This window comes from Schistocerca piceifrons, chromosome 3 (assembly GCF_021461385.2).
Source record: "Schistocerca piceifrons isolate TAMUIC-IGC-003096 chromosome 3, iqSchPice1.1, whole genome shotgun sequence".
Lineage (NCBI taxonomy): Eukaryota > Metazoa > Arthropoda > Insecta > Orthoptera > Acrididae > Schistocerca > Schistocerca piceifrons.
The window spans coordinates 488,322,369-488,346,071 of NC_060140.1; the positions used below are offsets into that span (position 1 = coordinate 488,322,369).

The window sequence follows — 23,703 nt, forward strand, 5'->3', positions numbered from 1 at the left end:
GGCCGCCAATGCAGGAGATCAACTGCCACAGGTGGCAAAAGGAGACAGTAATTCGGATGCTCAGGAGAACTACGAATGTGTGCAAAGTAACTGGCGAGCCGTTGCACACATCGGATTGGCAATGGAGGGACTCCGGCCTCCACCAGGACACTGGTCACCGGACCCATTCTAAAGGCTACCATTGCTAGGCGAATGCCACAGTGTTGCACTGGGTCAAGAAAACACAACGCTGAGGGCGCCGCTGAACCGTAAACCAGATTCCCATAGTCAAGGTGGGATTGAACAAGGGCTCTGTAGAGCTGCAGCAGCTTAGAGCGACCTGCACCCCAGTTGCTGTTGCTCAGGCAGTGGAGAGCACAGAGGATCTGCCAGCACTCCCACTTAAGCAGGTGAAGGAGAGGAAGCCAAGTCAATCGGGTGTCAAAAGCCAGTCCTAATAATTAATATGTCTCACTACAGTGAGTGTATCATCGTTAAGATAAAGTTCAGGTTCCAGATGAATGGCATGACCCCTACAGAAGTGCATGACACACGACTTCACGCCTGGAAACTGGAGGCCGCGGGCTAGAGCCCATGACTGCACCTTGTGGACAGCTCCCTGTAGGTGCCACTCAGCAACTCTAGTACTGGAGGAGCAATACAAAATGCAGAAGTCATCCGCATACAGACAGAGAAGCGATGACCGACGGCCCTACAGCTGCTGCTAGGCTGCTAATGGCCACTAAAAGTAGAGAAACACTCAATACGGAGCCCTGCGGGATGTCATTCTCCTGAATACGGGGGAAATATGGAAGGCACCAACTTGGACACAGAAAGTACGCAGCGAAAGGAAGTTTTGGATAAAAATCTATAGCGGGGCCCGGAGACTTCACTCATAGAATGTGGCAAGAACATGATGTCACCAGGCCATGTCGGATGCTTTACGCAAGTCAAAAAAGATGGCAACCAGGTGTTGGCATCTGTTCAGATGGCAGACTCTAGGGACACCAGATTATCAGTGGTAGAGCGACCCTGGCGGAAGCCGCACTGACATGGAGTCAGTAGGCCACATGACTTTGGGTCCCAACCCAACCGCCAACACACCATACATTCCAGCAGCTTACAGAGAATGTTGGTGACGCTGATGGGCCGATAGCTATCCATATCACACAGATTTTTACTGGGTTTTAGCACTGGAATGATGGTCTCTCCCACCATTGCGATGGAAAGACGCTATCGCACCAGATCCGGTTGAAGATGACGAGGAGATATCGCGTGTAGTCAGACAAGAGATGTTTAACCATCAGACTGTGGATGCGATACAGACCATGGGCTGTGTTGTGGCAATGCGCAAGGGCACTGAGGACCTCCCACTCTGTAAATGAGGTGTTATAGGGTTCACTGTGGCTTCTAGTGAAAGAGGACTTTCCATCCGCCATTTGAGGGCGCAAAAGGCCAGGGGGTTGGGGGGGAGAGGGGGTAGTTCCCCAATTCAGAGGCTCAAGCGTTGTGCTTAGCAAAGCAATCGCATTTGCGTCGGTAGAGAGCACGCCATTGATGTTAACTCCAGAGACACTTGTTGGGATCTGGTACCCAAAAAGAAGTCTGATCTTTGTCCAGACTTGGGGAGGTGACGTATGGCACCCAATGGTCGACATGTCTCTCGCCACACTCCTGTTTCCTTCGTTTTATAAGCAGGTGAATGAGGGCACAGAGCCACTTAAAGGTTATTAGGTGCTCTACGGAAGGGTGCCACTTATGTTGCTGTAGAGCTTGCCAACACTTTTTAATTGCCTTAGCAACTTCCAGTGACCACCAAGAGACTGTCTTTCGCCAGGGCACTCTAGAGAACGAGGGATCGCCACAGAAATTATCGTTGTGGTGAACTGCTCAATCACAACACTGATGGCACCAGGTGAAGGAGATTCCACGGTGACAGCAGAGATGAATGCTACCCAGTCTGCCTTGTTGAAATCCGATCCCGGTAGGCATCCATTGGCATGAAGCCAGGGGAGTGACAGGAAGATGGAGAAGTGGTCACTACCACACAGGTCGTCATGTGCTCTCCAGTGGACAGATGGAAGCAGTCCTGGGCTGCAAATTGGTAAATCAATGGCTGAGTACCTACCATGAGCCACACTGAAATGTGTGGCAGCTCAAGTATTAAAGAGACAGAGCTCGAGTTAAAATCTCCTCAATGTAGGAGAGGTTTAGGGAGTTTATCAATCAGTGCAGCCAATACGTTCAGGGGTACTGCTCCATCTGGAGGGAGATAAACGTTGCAGACAGTTATTTTCTGCGTCGTCTGTATGCTGGCAGCCACAGCTTCAAGAGGAGTTTGAAGGGGCGCAAGTTCACTACCTACCGAGTTCAGCTCAAACGCAAATTCCACCTGACACTATTATATTCGCTACATTTCTTGTAATATCCTCTGTAGCTGCATAGAGCAGGGGTGCACATTGCTGGGAACCAGGATTCCTGGAGGGCAATGCAGAAAGCAGGTGTAAACTTAACAGTTGCCGTAGCTCAGCCAGGTGGTGGAAAAAAACTGCCGCAATTCCTCTGGAGGATGACGTGATCGTGAGACTGGGAAGGCGTTTACTCAGTCAGGTTCATCTGCTGCCACTGACTTATCTCCTGAACAGGCAATATCCATTATGTCTGAGGGTCTGGCAAGATCTAGGTCCTCAGTGGATGCCAGAATCTTCACTTCATCCTCAGACGCAGAGCTTGTAGGTAGGGGTGGTGTGTGTGTGTGTGTGTGTGTGTGTGTGTGTGTGTCATCATAATTCCCTTGGTCTTTGAGGTCTTCTTCCTGGATTTCTCTCGCTTATCTTTGGGTTTCTCCGGCTGGGAGGGCTTCACTGATTCAGTCTTCAGGACTGAGGATGATCATAGGCCCTACAACCAGCTGCTTTAGGGCACTTCAGCCACTGGCAGGTGTCATCTCTCCCACTAGCAAGACACCTGGGAAGGTAGAGACCCAAGGGACCCCTTCCTAGCAAGAGGAGCCTAAGAGGACTTATGCTTCTCTGGCTGAGAAGTGGGGACTGGTGTCCCCGATGGTTGGGGGGACAGTGCTCCTGAGCTAGGTGGTGAGGGAGCAACCAGGGATTGAAGTGACCCCACTCCCCCCTCCCTCCTCTCCCAGAAATTCTCCTGATGGTCTCCCACACAACAGAAATTTTTGTGGAATGACTAATGGTGTTCAGGTACTGTTGCTATGACCTCTTCTTGCTCTCTCGAATAATTTGGAAACACTTTGACCTCATCACCCAAAAGGCTGAAAGATTCTCTGCAGTTGGCTGACACTTGAACCTACGCAGAGCCACACACCTGGTCCTGATTGCAGAGCAGCATTCGGCACTCCATCAAGGGACACGTTGACTCTTCTGTTATGTGGACTGTGGAATGGATACTGCAGGCAGCATGTTGGATCATTTTGGTAATACGATCCACCCATGCCTCGACATTCACACAATGTTCGAACTGGGCTAACTGGCTATAAAGTATCATGTCGGCTCTATGGAGCATACATCACAGCAGTTTCCTTTCGGATTCCAAGCCATCTGGCAGATGAAGCCAGATTGGGACATAATTACTTACATGCAAGTCCTAGACCACTTCCCAATGAGCAGTGTGAGCAAGGGCTGGAGAGCAAAGTGAGGGATCAATTGCAGAGAACGACCCAGTTGCTGTGCAGAAGTGAGTGCTCTGTCCCGCAATTAGTAAGTATGGGCATGGTGACATGAGAAGCCTCTCAATTGCTCTACCCCTGGGGCAGGTAGTTGCAGAGCCCCAAAGCACATTGTGTGCATTAAAATTAACAGAGAGGGGAGGGGGAGCTGTGTAATAAGGTCAGTTAGGGCCTCTTCATCAAGCACATCATGTGGGGGTAAGTAAAGGGAACACATTGTCAATGGATGGCGCACAAGCAGTGATACAGCAACTGCTTGTAAAGTTGTTGTACGTGAGAGAGGCGAGGAGTGGTAATCGGTACTGACGAAAATACCTACACCTCCTCTAGCTCTCTCTCCACTCAGGTAGTCCTTTTTGTGGGGTACATAGCCTCGCAGCTCAGGGGTGTATGATTGATGGAAATGAGTCTCTTGGAGATACAGACAGTGGTCTACCCTGAGATAAGAGACAGAGTTCCTCCACATGCACTCTAAACCCCTGCGAGTTCCACTGTAGGATGGGAGCCATTTCATCGATGTGGTTTTAATTTAGCCTTATCTTTGCACCGTGAAGGTGAAGCACTTGTAGAGCGAGGGGAGTGGAGGGGCTCCTGGAGCTAAGGCATCTAACTCCATGATGTCCTCGTCATCAGTCAGACATGAAAGAATGACATCTGACAGGGTTCAGGACAGCTTTTGACACAAACGTCATGAACCTTTCCCTGCACTCTGTCCCTTCGAGGATGAAGGGAAAAAGGGGTCTTGAGAGGCACTCTGCTTTTAGTGTGCCTTCTTGACACTCACTGTAGAACTGTTGCTGGTCTTTTCTGTGGCAGCTGCTTGGACTGCTTTATCCTTACTCGTTTTGCCTAGGCATGTACACATCCAAGTACACAGGTGCTGATAATAGATGGTGGTACACTGGACAATGTCTGTGTTGAGGCAGGAACAGGCTTCTGTACCATGGAAGCATAAGAAGTGGTAAAGACGGGAAGTTTTTGGCTTCAGCCTAGAAGATCAGCTGGGTGACTTAGGTCCTGAATTTTTTATTCCTCTGCAAAAACAGGGCAGTCTCAGCTCCAGACTGGGCAGCTCCCAGAGCGGTTAACGCAGACTGCTGGAGATGGACAGTCAATCCCAGCTTCATGGGCTACCTTTCCACATTTCCCACCAGTCACTTCACCCCCGCAACTCAGCGTTGTGTGACCAAAACTCTGGCATTTGCAGCACCACTTAGGGTTAGGCCTTATGTACCTAACCCTAAGTCGGAGGAAACCTGCCATGATGTGGTCACGCAACGTAGGAGAATTAAAAGTCACAATGAAGGTCTTCTCAATTTCTCCATTATTCCTATGCATCCTTTGCTCTATGTCCACTATCCTCTGTAATACCCATTCCTATTTAAGTTCCCCTATGTGGATCTCCGCAATGTCACGGTATGTGACCACACCCTTCTAGAGTTAAGGGAGTTATGCAGTTCAACAGTTACATCATATTCCCCCCAATTTTTCTGGCTTCATAAGTAGTTGCACCTGCTTTGCCTTGTTAGTCTCAACCAGTAGGGAACTATTTCACGTCCGCTTAATAGACTTCAGGGTTCCAGCAAGTCCTTCCACACCTTTATGGATATACTTTTTTGAACGTCCCCTCCTTCCTCTCGTGGCCAAAAACACAATTTGATTTATGAATCCTTAAGCCCTGTTACTAAAATTCAAGAGATGCATGTTACCAAGAGGGCTAGCCTCCCTCATTTGTTTGGAGGGTTGGGTGTGAATTCTCCCAGGCGATACACGGTGCCCACTGGGAAGAGGAGATGATGATTTCGAGGGTTCCATCTCAGTCTCACGAGCAGCTAGGGAAACAAGGGTCCACTCAGACCGAGTCCTGCATGCCTGAGTAAGCCTTATACAACTGAGGTGCAGCAGGTTCCCCTGAGATTGCCCACTAACAGCTGTTCCACCTCAACAGCCATGCATCTCATCAACATGCAGCACACCTTGAGATTGAAGGGTTTTTATAAAGGTTTTTACCATCCTCGTTATCCAGGCAGTCTAAGCCAAGATCTCCATTCCCTGTGGCACACAATGTTCCACTGCCGCACCATACAGTGGTCGCTGATGCATGCACATAGCTTATGGTAACAGAAGACTGGCAGCACTTATCAGTCCCCAAGTCAGGAAACCCGGTGTCACCAATCCTTACTCAGCAAACATATGATGAGCCCCTGAGGGCAGTATTTAATAGAGGGCAGTGATGCACCAAATGTTCTATTTCTGAATGAGTGGAGGTCTTTTTTGCACCAGCAAATCTGTACTTGGAATCGTCAAAGTGAATTTTGGGCGAGTAATTTCTTCTCTGGCCAAATGTTTGGACAGTTCATTCACCGAGATACCCACATGACTTGGGACCCAGAGGAAGACAGTTGAGCAGGTAATAAGATGGAAACCAGATAAAGATTATTATTTGCAAATATCACAGGCTGAAATGAGAATTGTAACATTGATTAACAGCCTGGAGACTATTCATTGAGTCACTGCAAATTAGTATGTGGTTGAGGGCTCTTAATGACAATCAGCCCCACTATAAAAACACCACGTGTTCCTAGCAGCGAACGTTCCTGACTGGCAGGAGATTGAAAAGTATATCCCATCCAATTGATTGGTTTTAGGGCCATCATTGCAAATGACAGAAGCACCCCTAATACTCCGGATTAATTTACAGAGCAAGATGCCAAAGGCAATTGGGGCAACTGAAACTTTTAGAGCCTTTAAATATATTGGTCCTAATTCATGGTCTGGGTCATAATGAAAGAGAGAAAAAGTAGGGGTGGGGGGTCTTTGGCAGATGGTCTCGTGGCACATTCCAACAACTAATCCCACCGCAGGATTAGTATTGGGGTCTATGCCCTTGTACAAAAAAATATTTTTAAGTTGGATGATTACAAAATTGTTGTATGGTACTTGCATAAAAGAGCAAGAGCTGACAGCATCTGAAATGAAGTGATATGATCCTCACTTCAGCAAGGACACTGTCCACTGGACTATGTCCAATAGGTGCTGAGCCAATCTTATTACACAGCCATGTATTAGGTCCAAAAATTTCAAAGCCACAGGTGTCACTCAGCCATAAAACTGGCAACTATAGTCCAGTCTGGATGGGACCAGTCTCCATTCAATATGGAGCACAGTAGCATGAGCCCCTTCTCAAGAGGCGTGGGTGAGGAAGCAGAAAGAGTTAAGCTTTCACACACAGCTAGTGTTCAGTCGAGGAACATGGGGCAGCCATGGTACATTTTTATAGAAGGCAAGCACCATAAATCAGGACTGTGCAACAACATCCAAGATTTGGGTAGCCAAGCTGGGTCAGGATGAACTATGTTACAACAGAAATGTGCAACTCATGGTTTCCTGGAAGAGAAGTGGAAGCCATGGGAAAGGGTCCAGGCAGAGACTCTTTGGATGGCTCCTTGAAGCTGGTTTTCAGCAAAGGCTACAGATTTGAAGCTATACCAAACACATATAGCATGAGAGTAACTATTATTCTGACAAAGATCACTAGTTTGTTGATGACAATTAGAAAGCTTTACATTCAGCATGGAGTCTCGAAAAGTGCCATTCTCCTGGATCCATGGGAGCTGAGCAATGTATGAACTCTGGCACTAAATAATAGATGTGATAAAAACAGATGAACAAAATTTTGTAGGGAGCCTCAAAAGTCCCAGTCATGGAGGATAGGTAAGAATGACTGTGCCAAGCGGTGTCATATGACTTACGTAGATCAAAACTGCAATGTTGTTGAAATTTAGCAAAATCCTGTGTGATGATTATTCTCAACATAACAAGATGTAGGCATAGTTAAGCTCGGTATACAAGAACCTGATTGTCAGTCGACCAGAACTGGTTATTTAAATAAAGATTGTATCAGCAGTTCATGGTAGCAATCACGACATTTTTAAATTGCTAGATGTAGATCATCATCCCCCCCCCCCCCCCCCTCCAAAAAAACTACACTGATAATGGGGAAGAGAGGTCTAATGTTTCTTGAACCCAGCATAGCTCTCTTGCTGCCATCCTTTCAAGTAGTTTGTAAAGCAAGTTGGTGAGGCTAATGTGTGTGTGTGTGTGTAGCTGTCGGATTTTTGTCTAGCTCAAGGATTGAGATAATGACACTATCTCTCCTTTGTGAAGGGAAAATGCCTTTGAGCCAAATATAATTGGAGATCAGTAGATAGAGCCTCTGAGTAACAGTCAGATGTTGGATAATCTGATTACGACTAAATGCAGGGCCAGGAACCTTATGCAACAAGTCAATAGCCTGAAGCAGCTTCCAGTGATAAATGTTTATAATTAATTGAGGACTACAGGGATGGGGATAAAGAATAGGGTATGTCCAACTTTTCTTTTAAGCACTCAAAAGATAGTCTGATAGACGGACAAGAAGAAGATACCAACACCTATGCAAAGCGGTCATGAGGTGTTTAGCAATAACTAACACACTGATAAAAATACCACTGCGAAGAAGAAAACCTGGTACAGTAATTGAGCTTGATGTCCCAGCAGACTAAGGAGGTTGCCCCACAGAACTAAGGAGGTTGCCCCACAGAGGGACAGATCAGGACTGTAAAGAAATTTGTCAACTGGAAGGCCCCTAACAGGCGATATGGCACTCCACCATGGAATGGTGTGTACTGAAATCCCAAAGTAGTTGTTGGGTCAACGTGGACATCTCAAGGTAAATAAATGCCCTTCCTGGGGGTAAATAAAAGCTACAATGGTCTTCTGCTGGGGTCGTTTGCACTTTCACTGCTATTGCTTCCAATGCGATACAGAGGGGAATCCATTCACTGATGACATCTGTGTGAACCAATGTACTGATCTCTCCACACTCTCTCAGTGCCAGTGCCATTACAGTTCCAACAGAATACACAGTAATCACAGAGACTGAACGATCGGTGAAATGTATTTCTTTTGGTAGCAACACAGGTCACTGAAGAAGACATTATAAGTTATAGTGTTGGTGGATAACAGTGTTATCCACTGCAGTCCCATTGAAATAGCATGTAAGGTCGCCCTGGTTAGGTGCGAGGTGTCCAAGATGACACTTCACTTCATGCATGCCCCAGCATCATTCTCTGTCACCGTTGGAGGTGGAATAATATCAAGGAACATCGGTTCAGAGACCTACAGCATGAGGGAGATCTAGTGCTTCCAGAATAGCCTCCTCCTGAGTTTTTTTTCTTTTTCTCCTTGAGTACTTACGATGGTCAGACTCTTGCAAGGATATATCTGCTGCGATAGGAGGAACTGAATAGAAGTAGGCAGACCTAAGACAGGCAGTTTGTGACTCCTCCTGCTTCCCAGCTGGTATCATGTCAATGGTCTATCAATTTCTTGGGAAAGGGTTCCTGAAAGGGAAACCTGTCATCAGAAACTGGAGGAGGATATCACTTCTACTAGGTGCAAGGAGTCGAGGTCCCAAAAGTTGGTGCTGCAGGAACCACAAGAGGGGAGTGTTATCTCCCCTAGGGTCTAATATAGTTGCATGACTACCACAGGTTGACATCTAGGTACTGCCACTGGCGTGGCCATTGTAGCTGCAGCAGTCAGTATCACGGAACATGATAGAAACAATGGTACTTTTTCATAGCTTCAAAATTCAAGTGACAATCGGAGACCTTGCATTTATGGATTTTAGTATTTCATAATTAGGGTATCACGCTTCAGGACTTGGGGATGGTGGTCACTTCCACCACCTGACATGAACAGGTGGTAGTACATTTTCATCACATTGCTGACCATAGTGTTCACAATTTGCGTCACACATACAACAAAAAGACATACACCCAATGTGTTGGCATGTGAAGCATCACATCGAGAGTGGGAAATACAGCGTCATCTCAGTGGGAGACCACAATCTTAACTTTCTCAGGAAGTTAATCCCCTAGACACAGACACTGGACATTCCAGGGTGAATCTATGTTTCTCACATTTCTCTGTGGGTTCTCATGGTTCTTCATCCATCTGCAGAATTAAGTGCAGTGAAAAGTTAAATCTTTTAGCATGTTTAGGTTCTCATGGGGTGTGACAGTAACAAACGCATCACCAAGTCTCTTAGAAGTGAGCAGCACCTGGGAATAGGTAGGATACAGCGTTTTAATTAAGAGAACTATTTCATAATTTGGAAAGTGAAGAGATTTATCCTCACAAATTTTCAATATTCTCAACAAAAAACACTGGCTCAGTAGATAGAAATGAGCCGCCTGTTGTGTGGGTGCAAACCAGTGAGTGAGTGGTGTACATTTCAGCTGTTCATCCGGTTTTGCTTTTATCTCTTAGTGTGACCAATGAAGGAAAGATGATGATTTGCACTGAAGAAATTTTGGTCTTTCTGAAGAGACTTCCAGAGCCTCTGGCCACTGGCTGATTATCTAGGTATTTTCCACTGTGTCAGATATGCATCATGATAACACTACTCCAGATGGATGCTATCCCAATGGGCACAATCCAGCTGGAGCAATGATCACCTGGTTTGATGGCTACTGCTAGGAGTCCCAGAGCCCCCAAACTGACAGTATAATATGAAGAACTAGAGTTTCAAATAGAAATTTTTGGTACATGCTTTAGGTGAGGGACACAATACACTATAATTTTACTTTCTTAGCTGCGTATTTACAATCGTGTGGTTTCAATTTTCACTAAACATTGTTCAGAAACATTTGTAGCAACATATAATCTACAGTAGAAAACAGTTAAATGATCCAGTCAAGTGCTCAACATCCAAACATTTAACACCATGTTAGTTTTCTACAGAACTAAGTACCCTGTATAAAATGACAGAACTTTTTAACATTTCAGTTGTTACTATTGTGGGGAACTAAAATGCTCAATTTACATTAATGAAATCTTTAACATTACTTATTAAAAACTATCCATTATGAAATTTAGTATAGGAAAGCTTTGTATTTTACAACAAAAATTTATTTGAAATATGTTACTAGTTTCCATTGAATATATTTCACCATTTACATCAAATAATCTCCATTGCAAATCATACGAAATTATAATTACAATATTGTAAGAAGTTGCCATTGTCAATAACCATATAAGAATGGGTACCGCACCAATGAGTGTTGCTATGAAGCAGTTGCTACGCATTACATTGGTGGTAGTTTCAGTAAGCATTTAAGTACCAACACTTGTTGGCATGTTGGAATGGAAAATTATTAATAAATGAAAAAATATGAATCTTGGGTGTCCAAAATTATTTTTAAATACACCACTTTCACATAAAAAAATAAAATAGTCCAAAAAGTTGGACTAGCACTTTCTCAATGAAGAAGAATGACAATTGTCGTCAGTTACTGTCATCAACATCGATTCTTCAAGTTACAAAATGGATGAAAAAATACAAAAAATAAGGCAAAGGTAACCCACTCACTCATAGTAGGCTTAAGGAAGACAACAGTGAATACTATTTTCCATTGTCTGTTTCTGCATTTTGCGCATCAGTCCGCAATAGATGAGTTGTTGCTGTTGCCATTCCCTTATTTTATGTGTTCTTGAAGTTACACAATTAATGTTTCGTTTCCTGCTCTAAAGCCTACCAGGCTTTCAACAATCTTATTTATTAATTGAGAAGATTCCAATTTAGAACTGAAAATTTGGGTAACTTCTGAATATACTGAGAGAAAGGGCATTAAACCAGGCACCTAATCCTCAGGGTGCTGTGGGAGGTACCAGCTCAGGCAGCAATAGTGTATTCCCTGCTTAGTCAGGGGCTACCACTATGTGGGTACTTACAACTCTCAAAGAGTTCAACATTTTCTCAGCACACAAATTTGTAGAATTATTGTAACATAGCTCTCCGTATGCCAGTAATGCTCAGTGTTGGTTTTCCACATTGTTCCCTTGCACATTTCAAAAGTTTCTGCTCTCCTCATTAGCACAGCGCTGACAAACGACAATCACTGACAACACAGCAGAATTTGCTCACGTAACTAACTTGATCTGGCACCCTCATGATGAGGGGTGGCCTTTACTGTGATTAGCTACAATAGGAAGCATAATGAGCCATACCATTAGGTAAGATTCCAGCATAAAAGTTCATGAACTTTTTAACTGTTACTTTGAGTGCAATACAGTTGCTGCTGCTTGACAGAATACAATTCTACAGATACCTGCATGTGAAAAATAAACATCTGCAATTTATGTTACAACATACACGACCTTTTCACGGTCTTTACATCAGCCTTAGTTTCAGATGTTGCATGATTGTCCAGAGTAAAAAACACAAACTTCCAAACTGATGATTTGTCACATTAGCAAAATCCAACCTTTCCTTCAATGCAATTCGTTTTCAAAATGTAAAAGGTCTCCTGAATGTTTATGTACATCCACAATCAGACAATTCCTGATATATATTTGAACGTATGTGATACTATTGTCGATGCATTGATTTACAATTGCTTTTTTATGATTTGATATCACACATGCACGCACGCACAGAGACAGACAGACAGACAGAGAGAAAATTAATTCTTACTAAGAGAACAAGTTATCTGTGCACTAAAGCTAATCTAACATTCTGCTGAACTTCAATAACTGTACTTAGGTATGGTTCTCACTCCTTTCTGCAACATTGTAACAACAGAAAATTTGACAGTAAGTAGTAGTGTGAATACCAGTAAACAAATATGTTCTACTTACAAGCTGAAGCTGAGTATGGACATGTTGAACTATGAGCTCAATTGCTACTTGGTTGTCACCACCACGAGGAACAATAATATCTGCATGCACCATGGAAGGTGCTATGTAATGGAAGAATGCAGGCTGCACAAGATTGCAGTACTGCTTAAGAACACCTTCGAGATCACGGCCCCTTTGTGAAATATCCCGACGTAATCGTCGCGCTAACCGAACATCAGCATCAGTATCCACAAAAATTTTCATGTCTAGCAACTGTAAAAGAGATCATGTTAAATGAAAACAATAATTCATGAGACTGTATGATAATAAATTATACTTTAAGAATTTGGACATACTTGACAGTTCCTTTCCTTATTTTGTCTTTTTTATAGCAGGATGTTCACTCAAAAGAACTAAAAATTCTTAATATTTTAATGAACAGTAAATTATGGTCCTAGCAGACATGGAAAAGCAATTCTGGCCAAGAACGTTTTGCATGCTATTGCAGATCAGAAGTAGCTCAAATTTTGAACAGGTTGAAGTAAGTAGAGTTGGACATTCAACCACAACCATTTTATTTGGTCATAAGAAATGCTAATCAGAAGCTAGTAATAAACCATTCAACAATTTTTTTATCACCACAGCACATTTGCTGGCAATGAGTAAGCACAGGAATAACAAGGCAAGTCCTGCATCAACTAATACCAGGCCAAACGACAAAAACACAGTCTGCTGAATTCAATATAAACCATACAACAGTTGTTTGTTTCACTGATCACAGTTCTTATATCTTTGAATTATTCCACATTTTTGAAGTGACAAATTTTACCTTCAGAAACCATCAAAAGTATCCGGACACCTCCAAAAACATGTTTTTCATATTAGCTGCATTGTGCTGCCACCTACTACCAGGTACTCCGTATCAGCGACCTCAGTAGTCATTAGACATAATGAGAGAGCAGAATGGGGTGCTCCGCGGAAGTCACAGACTTCAAATGTGGTCAGGTGATTGGGTGCCACTTGTGGCATGCTTCTGTACGTGAGATTTGCACATTCCTAAACATCCCTAGATCCACTGTTTCCGATGTGATAGTGAAGTGGAAACGTGAAGCACAAAAGCGTACAAGCCAACCTCATATGATAACTGACAGAGACCACTGACGGTTGAAGAGGGTCGTAATGTGTAATGGGCAGACATTTATCCAGATGATCACACAGGAATTCCAAACTGCATCAGGATCCATTGCAAGTACTATGACAGTTAGGTGGGAAGTGAGAAAACTGATTTTATGGTCGAGCAGCTGCTCATAAGCCACACATCATGTCAGCAAATGCCAAATGATGACTCGCCTGGTGTAAGGAGCATAAACATTGGACAACTGAACAGTGGAAAAACTTAGTGTGGACTGACTAATCACGGTACACAATGTGGCGATCCGATGACAGGGTGTGGAGATGGAAAATGCCTGGTGAACGTCGTCTGCCAGCTTTTGTAGTGCCAACAGTAAAATTTGAAGGTGGTGGTAGTGGTATTATGGTGTGGTCATGTTTTTCATGGAGGGGCTTGCACTCCTTGTTGTTTTACATAGTGCTATCACAGCACAAGCCTACATTGACGTTTTAAGCACCTTCTTGCTTCCCACTGTTGAAGAGCAATTCGGGTATGGCGATTGTATCTTTCAACACAATCAAACACCTGTTCATAATGCACGGCCTGTGGTGCAGTGGTTACACAACAGTAACATCTGTGTAATGGACTGGCCTGCAGTATCCTGACCTGAATCTTGTAGAACACCTTTGGAATGCTTTGGAACACCGACTTTGTGCCAGCCTCACTGACAGTCATCGGTACCTCTCCTCAGCGCAGCACTCCATGAAAAATGGGCTGCCATTCCCCAAGAAACTTTCCAGCACCTGACTGAACGTATGCCTGCAAGAGTGGAAGCTGTCATCAAGGCTAAGGGTGGGCCAACACCATACTGAATTCCGGCATTACCGATGGAGGGCGCAGGAACTTTTAAGTCATTTTCAGCTAGGTGTCTGGATACTTTTGATCACATAGTGTGACTCTCAGGTACAGTATTGTGGCACGACATGTGAAATAACACAATGTATACAGGTGTGGATGGCAGGATGGGCAGAGGATTGTTTCATTGGGAAATCTGAACAGTGGAACATGCAACCAGTCACAAAAATCTACGACCTCTTTGCATTCATGGGGAGTGGGGGAAGCTATTATCTTCATGAGATTCACATTCATTGATAAAACATAGGGGTTTTCAGACATATTTCATTAACATGCCATTTTTATATAATCCATTCAGTAATTTTATTGATTGTATTTAATTCACATGATCAATTTCATCTTTCCACATGCTTGTGGCAGTCACACTTAACCAATAAAGAGAGTATATAAAGTGATCCAAAAGCAATCACAAGGATAATCAATACGCTACTGTAAGCATAAAATTGGTCATTTTTGTGAGTACCCAATATGAAGGGCAAACACACAGCAACCAAAGTTTAAAAAATTAAGTTTTTGAATCACTTTAGGTACTTCAAACTTTCAGCACAAGATCACTGCCAAAAGCACATGTGAAGATGAAATTGTATAATTTGGAATCAGGCAAACAAGTTAAATCCCATCAAGAAAACAGCTGAATGGATTATCCAATATCTATGTATTGTAGATATTATGAAATTGGTTCGCAAGCTAACTCCTATAGAATGTGGGATACTCTAGCTTTCCTGCAAGCAGTCACAGATGAACCTACAGCTTAACTCTGAATCCAAACCAGAATGTGTCATGGCATTTTTAACATATATGGATTACTTTGAAAGATAAAAGTCACATTTTGCATAAGAAAGTTTACATTTGTCAAGGACCAAATATATGACGAGGATTTCAAGTACAGTAAAACCCCACTTTTACATTCATGGAATTAATGTTTTCCCGTGGGTAATGACATAGTTCCCATCAATTTCCTATGTTCACAATGTTAATTTGCACCCAATTTTGTGTCACCACACTTATATCTTCCCGCAATTTACACTTCATGAATACATTTTCATGGAAAAAACAACTTACGTAACTGATGTTAAATTACAGTGAATGGTGCTAGCCATCAAATAGTATTTACAATTGTTACCACGGCACTCTACCCAGCAGAACTGAACCGGTAAATAGGTAAAAGCCTGAAGAATTCATGCTTTATCTCCTGCTGCTGCTGCTGCCGCCGCCAAGTGCTATTCAGTGTGGTGGCTGATGGGAGTAACTAGGTACATTCGAATAGAGGTATCACGACCAATCTCAACCATTTTCCAACTGTCTCCATTGCGCCTGCGCACCTTCGTAATTATTGTGATCACAACAATATGTTATTCACACCAAATTTAATGTGTTTCATTGTCTAGCCACTTTGAGCGCTATCAACACATTTGCTCACTCTGAGACATATGTTTTTGGCTTAAACACTGCACCAGTTACGTATTTTTTCACGCTTAGCAACATGCATTCCGAGAATTTAGTCATTGCCGAGTACAAATACTTAAGTATTTTTTCACGATGTTTCACAAACTGAGTGATATTTTGCGTGTGTGGTTTTCTATATAATTCAGGGGCATGGCACCTGATAACCTCAAAATGATGATTACAGTACCACAAAGACACAGAACAACACATAAGCAACCACCACATAAAATACTCAAGCAAATATTTGCAGCTGACAACAAGAACAAATTCTCTAAACAATGTCATGCTAAGCATGAAAAAGTACACAACGGATGCAATATTTCATTATCTGCTTACTGAATGACAGTTGCAGGCTTTCCAAAAACATCAATTTTGATGTATTAAGTCAAATGTTTCTACTTGCCAGACAGTTATCAGTTCCAGTTACATTGGAGGTTTTTATTAGATACTAAATTATTATTAGATAATAAACAAGTCTTTGATAAATATTTTGGTTCTTATTATGTACATATATGTCACAAAGTACAAAAATGCAAGGGAGATCCTATATGTAACTTTTAATAGATACAACATTATTTCACACATTTTACATTTACCCGCACTTTACACCATTTTTCTCATCTCTTGAAAAGTGCAAATGTGGGCTTTCACTGTAATAGCATAAAATTCGAAAGTACAAATGTACCTCATGAACTAGATATCATCCACAACTGCCCGTTGTACAGAAGGGAGGAACAACTGAATAGAACTAACAATAAGTAATATTAAGGACATCATACTTCCAGTTAAATTATTCCCATTGTTATGCCCCCAATGCAATGACGTAAAATCACAATGCAGTTTAGTATTGGTATATCTGTCTCTTCAATCATACAAGCACAGAATGCATCAAAAGTACATACAAAATCAAAATTCTACAAATTTTTCTGTGGTAAATTCACATAACACACATATAAAAGAGAAATTTGTCCTCCTTTAAACCCTACAAAATTACTAAATAAAGAAGTGCACAGATAGTTCATATGGTAATGTATTACTATTGCATTATTCAAAATCTCACAGATTACAAAAGTGGAACAAAAAATATGAAATACAATAGCAATGTAAAACACTAACCTTCAAAACTTCTGCATTGTAGAATGTTAAAATTCCTTCAAATATGATCACATTTGCACCATACATTGTTTTCTGCAACAAAAGCAAAAAAGAATTGAAAACATGAATATTGTTATACTACTGCTAAATCAAAATGGTTAGCTCTAAAATAGGAAATAGGGTGCAGCAGAAAATGAGACAAACCACACTGAAAAGCAATTAAAACAGAAGGCTGAGTCACCTGGTCAAGGTGGTAGGGGTGAGGGTCCCCAGACACAGCATGCAGCTTGAGACACCCTAATTCCAAATATCTCGGCACTGCCCCAAATTTAGCTTAAATTATATCCAAAAATAAAAACCACTTTTACATGAAAACTGATGTCCAGCTCAACTGTCCATGAACATTTGAGGCAAAGTAGTCTGAAGGCCATGCTCTGCATGGAGGGCCACAAGAAGTGGGCACTCCACCAGGATCTGAGCTACTGCCTGTACAGCTCCATAACTACAATGTGGAGATGGCCCGTTACGTAAAACATTATGTAAAATATAACTGTGGGTTAGCCTGATAAGAACAATGTAGAGGTGACATAGGTCAATGAATTCCTTCCAGGAGGAACAGAAGGATGAGCACATGCAGCAGTAGTCTCCTTGATAGCACAGAGTTCGTTAAAGGGGGCATTAGCCAACAACATGTCATTTCATCTCTGAGTGAGCAGAGGTCTTTTATTGCACCGTCAATCTGCACCTCGTACCAGTGAAGCACATGTGGTGTGAGTAATCACTCCTCCATTCAAATGGTCAGCCAATTCATTCCCTGCAATACCTACATGACTCCGTGCGCATGGAGACAAGTGAATAGTCATTATGACTAAGTTCTGCAAGAAGGTCTTTAATAGCAGATACCGCTGGGGAATAACATTTTCACCAGCCAACGGCCTGAAGAGTGGTCACTGAACTACTACATATTAAATTGCAGTCAACAGATGTTTATTAAATAAAGTGTAGGGCTCTCTTAATGAGAATCAGCTCCACTGTAAAGAAACAAGACCCTGGCAACTGACAGTGTCACTGACCAACAGGGGATATAAAAACATATCCTGTCTCATTCGAGGTTTTTGATCCATGTGTGTAAAAGATGGTAGCATACTGGAATTCCTGAAGAATTGATTGTTACAAATGCCAAAACATCATTAAGGGCAACAGACTTCAAGACCTTGATATAAAGTGTCTAATTCATGGCTACGGCAACAACCTTGGTGAGAGAAGGGGTAGGAGGGTTGCACAAGGAAACATTGGGAGTACATTCCCGGGAGGAGAGGTGGAGATACTGGCAGAGGTACCACATATGTAAAAAGGGGATACATTGGATGATCAGGAAATTGTCAAATGGCAATTGCACAGGAGACTAACATGGTGCCACTGGAACTGAAAGGGAAGATTCCAGCTTCAGCAAGGATGATATTCATGGTACAAACCCAGAAAGCACTAGTGGTCAGTCTCATGCTACAAAGATGGAGTGGGTCTAACTACTTCAGAGTCGAGGATGCTACTGAGACACAAACCTGGCAACCATACTAAAGCCATGATGAGACCAGGACCCGGTGAATAAGGAGAAGAGCAGCACAATCTGCACCCCAAGAGGTTTGAGAGTGGAGCGCAAGGGTACTAAGCTTCCACAGGCAACTAGTCTTTAGCTGACAAATATGGGGCAACTAACGGAGCATTTTGTTGAAAAGAAGGCCCAAAAGTGAGATTCTGCAACACCTTTCCTTCCAAGTGCTGGGTACCCATGTACAAGTCTGGGTCAAGATGGATGGTGGTCAAATGCCAGAAATGCATGACCTGCAATTTTTCAGGGAACCGTGGGAAAGGGTCCATACAGAGGTCTGTCAGGGGGCACCTTGGAGGTGGTGTTTAGCTGAGGTTAATGAGTGGGAGTTGTACCAAATGCAAAAATCATTGGGATATTGTGCAGGGGTTATCAGCAGTCCAACAGAGATACTAGCCCACTGATGGTGATGAGGAAGAGAGTGACTCAAGACAGAGTGCTCTGAGACCTGTGGAGAGCTGAGTGAAGTACGAGCTTGGATCCACAACAAACAGTGGGCTAAAAAAAACTGATGAATAAAAAAGGGAGCCTCGAAAGACTCAGTCCTGGAGGGTAGGTAAAATGTAATGGTGTGAAGCAGAGTCATATGTGTTATGTAGGTCAAAAGAGACAGCAATAAGATGTTGACATTTAGAAAAAGCCTGTCGGATTGCTTTTTCCAACCAAGCTAGATGGACAGCTATGGATTGTCCCTCCCAGAAACCACAATGATAGGGTGACAAAAGGCCTCTGAACTCAATAAGCCAACATAGTCAGCAGGGAACCATCCTTTCAAGAAGTTTGCAGACAACATTGGTGAGGCTAATTGCTAAGTAGCTGTTGAGAGATGCGGAGTTTCTTCCTGGCTTAAGGATTGGGACAACGATATTATCTCACCACTGTGAAGGCAAGACATTTTCGAGCCAAATACGGTTGAAGACATTCAATTGGTGTAACCTTGGAGTTGCATTCAGGTGTTGAATCATCATATTATGAATTAAATTAGAGGTTGTATCATGAGACAAGGCAAGAGCCTGAAACAATTCTTAGTCAGTGAAAGGTGTATTATACGATTTGCCATAGTGGTCAATGAAACATAGGGGGAAGTCTTCAACTTGTCATTTCTGTAGTAGAAAGGTAGTCGTATAAGAAGAGGATGCCAATGTGGTTGCCAAGAGGGTCACAACATGTTCAGCAAGAAACGACACACAAAGCAGCACAAAGACCACCCTGAAGGACAAGACCCCCAACAGTTGTGGATAGTTATAGACCCAGAAGACTACACAGCTTGGGCCACACCTGCAATGAACAGGCATACGTTTCCAGGGAGGAATGAAGTCACTTGAAAGTGAGAAGGTTTGTCTGTGAAGAACGTCACTTAAAACATTGCAGGGCTCTTCGGTGATCCTGAACAGCTATTGCAAGATCTTGGTCCCCACACAGAACTTTCCAGCAACGGAAGGGACCTGTAGAAAGGGGAACAGCTGTTCCAGCGGCATGGATGACTGCATTGGAGATGTCTTGCACAACTTGACACAATCTGACAGGGACAAAGGTAACAGCAGAGGCACAAAATTGCCAGTTGGCTGTTTGAAGCAACCAATGCACTAGTTGGTCCATCTGGCGATGGTAAGGAAGTGACACGATCACCCGAAAATGGTCACTGTCAGACTGCGAAGATCGTCAGGTAGCAACCAATGCAGTGAAGCCACAAGACTGGGTAAGAGATCATTAGATTGATAGCTATAAAGGCATCATGGGCTGCACTGATGTGGGTAGTAGCATTTTAGTGATCCATCACATTCACAGAAGGGTATGCATCACTTACATCAAATATAGAGCTCAGAGAAAAGATATGCATGATCGCAATTAGTTTGTAAGCATTGGGCCACGTGCTACAGGAAAGTATTACTCAATAGGTGTGGAATCTACCTGCTGGAGAGCATTTGTAAACTCCATGGAGCACAGAGGAATGAAGCAGCTCTAGTATCGTGGAAGATTGTTATTATCTACTGCTTATAAAATGTTAACGACAAGTCTTTGAGACAGTAATATTAGTTTGTTTGCATGTAGAGTGTAACCTTTTGTGAAAGTTTGTGACAATATACAGAGTTAACTGGAACCAATCTACACTTTATTTAAATAAAGAAGCAGTGTTTTGTTTTTTAGCCATTTCACTTACAGAGAGCTGCACAGAAGAAGGAAGTTTGATGCTGAGGAACAACAGGGCACAATATAGCTGGACTCTGAGGTGACTCACAAGAGTTGCAAGGTTGAACATCTACACCAATCTAATAAGGGAGTGATAAGGCGGTAGTGTTAGGTGTAGCTGCATAAAGTAATAGGTCTATAACAAACGCTACGCTAGTCAAGCATTCAAAACATCGCCATACTAGCTAAATACAGCAGTCATCAGCCACTAATAAACATACCACATGGCAACCATACGGTTGTAAGTGGAAAGTGACAAATAACAGACAGAAAGGACACAATTCCATAACAAATCAGCAAAGAGAAGTGTTTCCAAGGGCAACAGGAAGCTTAAACAGCACCATCTATGCACCTAGGCTAAGAGCATCCATCTAAATTGACAACACATGCAGCCTTACATGATACATCAAAAGCGAGCACACAAGCAGCGACATCCAGCCAGCATGCAGCCATCGACGACTGATCCACTGCCAGAGTGCAGTCTACACCATCATGACACCAGCATGCTGTCTGCACCACAGCGACCCCAGCATGTGCTCTAAACCACTGCATCATCATCATCATCATCACACAATCATCGATGACCAGACCATTGCCAGCACACAGTATGACTACAGTGAGCTACACCAATATATCACTTCAAAATTGTTTTTGTGGGTGTAGTGCAGTAATTCGGTAATATTTAAGTGTTTGTTTATGCCAGTGATAACAAGGAAAATGCCAACAGAAGTTAATATGGAAATGTTACTAAAAAGACTGGACGAAAAGTTTTCACTCTTAGAAAATCAGATTAAGGACAATGATGAGCAAGTAATGGAAAACCAAAATAGACAGACAAGAATTAGAAACTCAGATTAAAGACACTCACAAGCACGTAATGGAAAGAATTAGAAACTCAGATTAGAGACACTCATGAAGCATTAGAGGTGCATTTAGGACATAAGCAATATCAAAGCCTCAACATGTTAAAGAGATGAAACACACACCAAAGTCTTGAAACAATGTGACTTCGTTTGGGAAGAGATACATGAACGTACTAAAGATTTACATACAAACGTAGATAGTTTATGTAACTTTGCACAAACAGAATGTAAGTTGGTAAAAGATCAGATGTCAGATACACAAATGCGCATAGACATTTTAGAACAGAGAAGTGACAAGAGATTCCATATCTTTGCATGATATACATTCAGGTTTGGAGGCAAATTTATCAGCACTGTTAGATCACAAATTTCAGAAGACTTCACATACTTCAGGAAATGGCCAGGAGGAAGTCACTAACACCACCAATTAGTTTAAAAGACTATGGGACAAATTGGCAAAAACTAGATGGGAATTAATAGAAGGTCAAGTTAAAGGTAAATCTTTAGAAGTAACAGCACTATTAGACGAGTTACAGTTGGGAATTGGAATGAACTCTTATAAGCATTTTCCAAAGTTTAAAATAGATGGGGAAGTACATCCAATGTACTTCCTGCAAGTGTTTTCCAGTTCATTACCACAAGATTGGAAAGATTCTAGACAGGTGGATTTGTTTTGGAGAGTAAAGAAAATTAGACGAAGGGAGACTGTGTGTACTGAAAACTGTAGAACTTTAATTACATTTATTCATCAAGGGTACGGACACAATTTGCGATACCAAAATGTGTCCAACATATGGTAAAATTTTACTTCTTTAAGAACTTAAGTAAGAAAGTACTTTCTGTAATACATACATGTGAAACTCGCCAAAAGATGAAAGCCAACAATCAAGAAATAATGTTTAAATTATACCGAACAATACCTAAAGAATTACATGACCTCACAGCTGCTGATTTCTTTGGCTAATTACCAACAAGTAAAGGGGCTAACTTAAATATTCGTATTAGTGGAGTGTTGGTCTAAATATGTTAAACTCTATCCTATTACGCAATCCAACACAGAGATGGTGGTTAGATGTCTAGTGGGTAAGAAAGCCACAGATTGTTGACAGTTTGTGAGTAAAGCCTTGCTTTTAGCATGGGAAAACGTTAAGACACATTGTTATCTTGAAACACAGTCCACAAACTACCCCTTGTTAATGTATCACGAAAAAAATCTGTAGGTTATGTAGGACCTACTATTCAGACAGACATACAACTTGGGCACAAAAAATACCAAAATTCCAAACAACACTTTATGAAATTCCACATTTATCTACTAGTTTATCTCCCATCGAAATAATAAGAGGTAAATTCATAGGCGAGCCACTGTTTAAATTATCTAAATGACCAGACGATGATAATATACACAGAGACAACTTAAGCGATGTTGTAAAAGAAAATTTACCAGAAGCAGCAGATACTCGACCACGTAAATATAATGAAAAAGATATGACACATACCTTTGATGTGCCCATCTTGGTACTAATTAAGGAAGTACACCAAAGCTCAAATCTGAAGAAAGGCATACACAAGTTTTACCTTGACATAGTGGTCCTTACTAATTTTTAAATGTACCACGACCCGAACCAGTTTTCTTGGTCAATCCAGAGCCGCTCAAGAAAAGGGATAATATAATATTGATATGTTAGAAGCATTGTAAGACGACGACAAATTAAACTTGTCAAGGAAATACAGTAACAACATAGATCGTTCTTAATGGTGAAAATGTGTAAATAAATAATGTCAACTGTTATTTAATCGGCTGTTAAGTATTCCTTTAGTGTAAGATTGCTGACCAAAGAAGCATATTACTTACAATCATATGGTAAAAACAGGGGTTGCATTTGTATGTGAATTTTTTTACGGGAGGTTAATCACGGGTAGTGATATCACCTATTAGGTATTGATTGATGAGTAAACTGACTACAGAAATTATACTGACCATTTAAGATTTGAATGTACTTCCATATTCCATTGCATTTCATAGGGGTTTGTTAGGATCAATTTTTGGGGTTTCTGGGATAGTGAAGCTGTGGCAAGTCGCAAGTCCGTTCTGTAGGGCATGCCGAACAATTTCTCCCTTCAGTGTCTCAGT

The 23,703-nt window shown here is 42.2% G+C and overlaps 1 protein-coding gene across 2 annotated transcripts in view; it reads right to left on the reverse strand.

Annotated features, from left to right (window-relative positions):
* LOC124787993 (uridine-cytidine kinase-like 1) overlaps window positions 1–23,703 on the reverse strand; it is a 111,594-nt gene that overhangs the window by 41,411 nt on the left and 46,480 nt on the right. For both annotated transcript variants that reach the window (XM_047255026.1, XM_047255025.1), the window contains exons 6-7: window positions 16,929–17,000; window positions 12,362–12,613 (exon numbers count right to left, since the gene is read on the reverse strand). In XM_047255026.1, coding sequence (XP_047110982.1) covers window positions 12,362–12,613; window positions 16,929–17,000 — 324 coding nt within the window. The remainder of the gene's footprint in view (window positions 1–12,361; window positions 12,614–16,928; window positions 17,001–23,703) is intronic.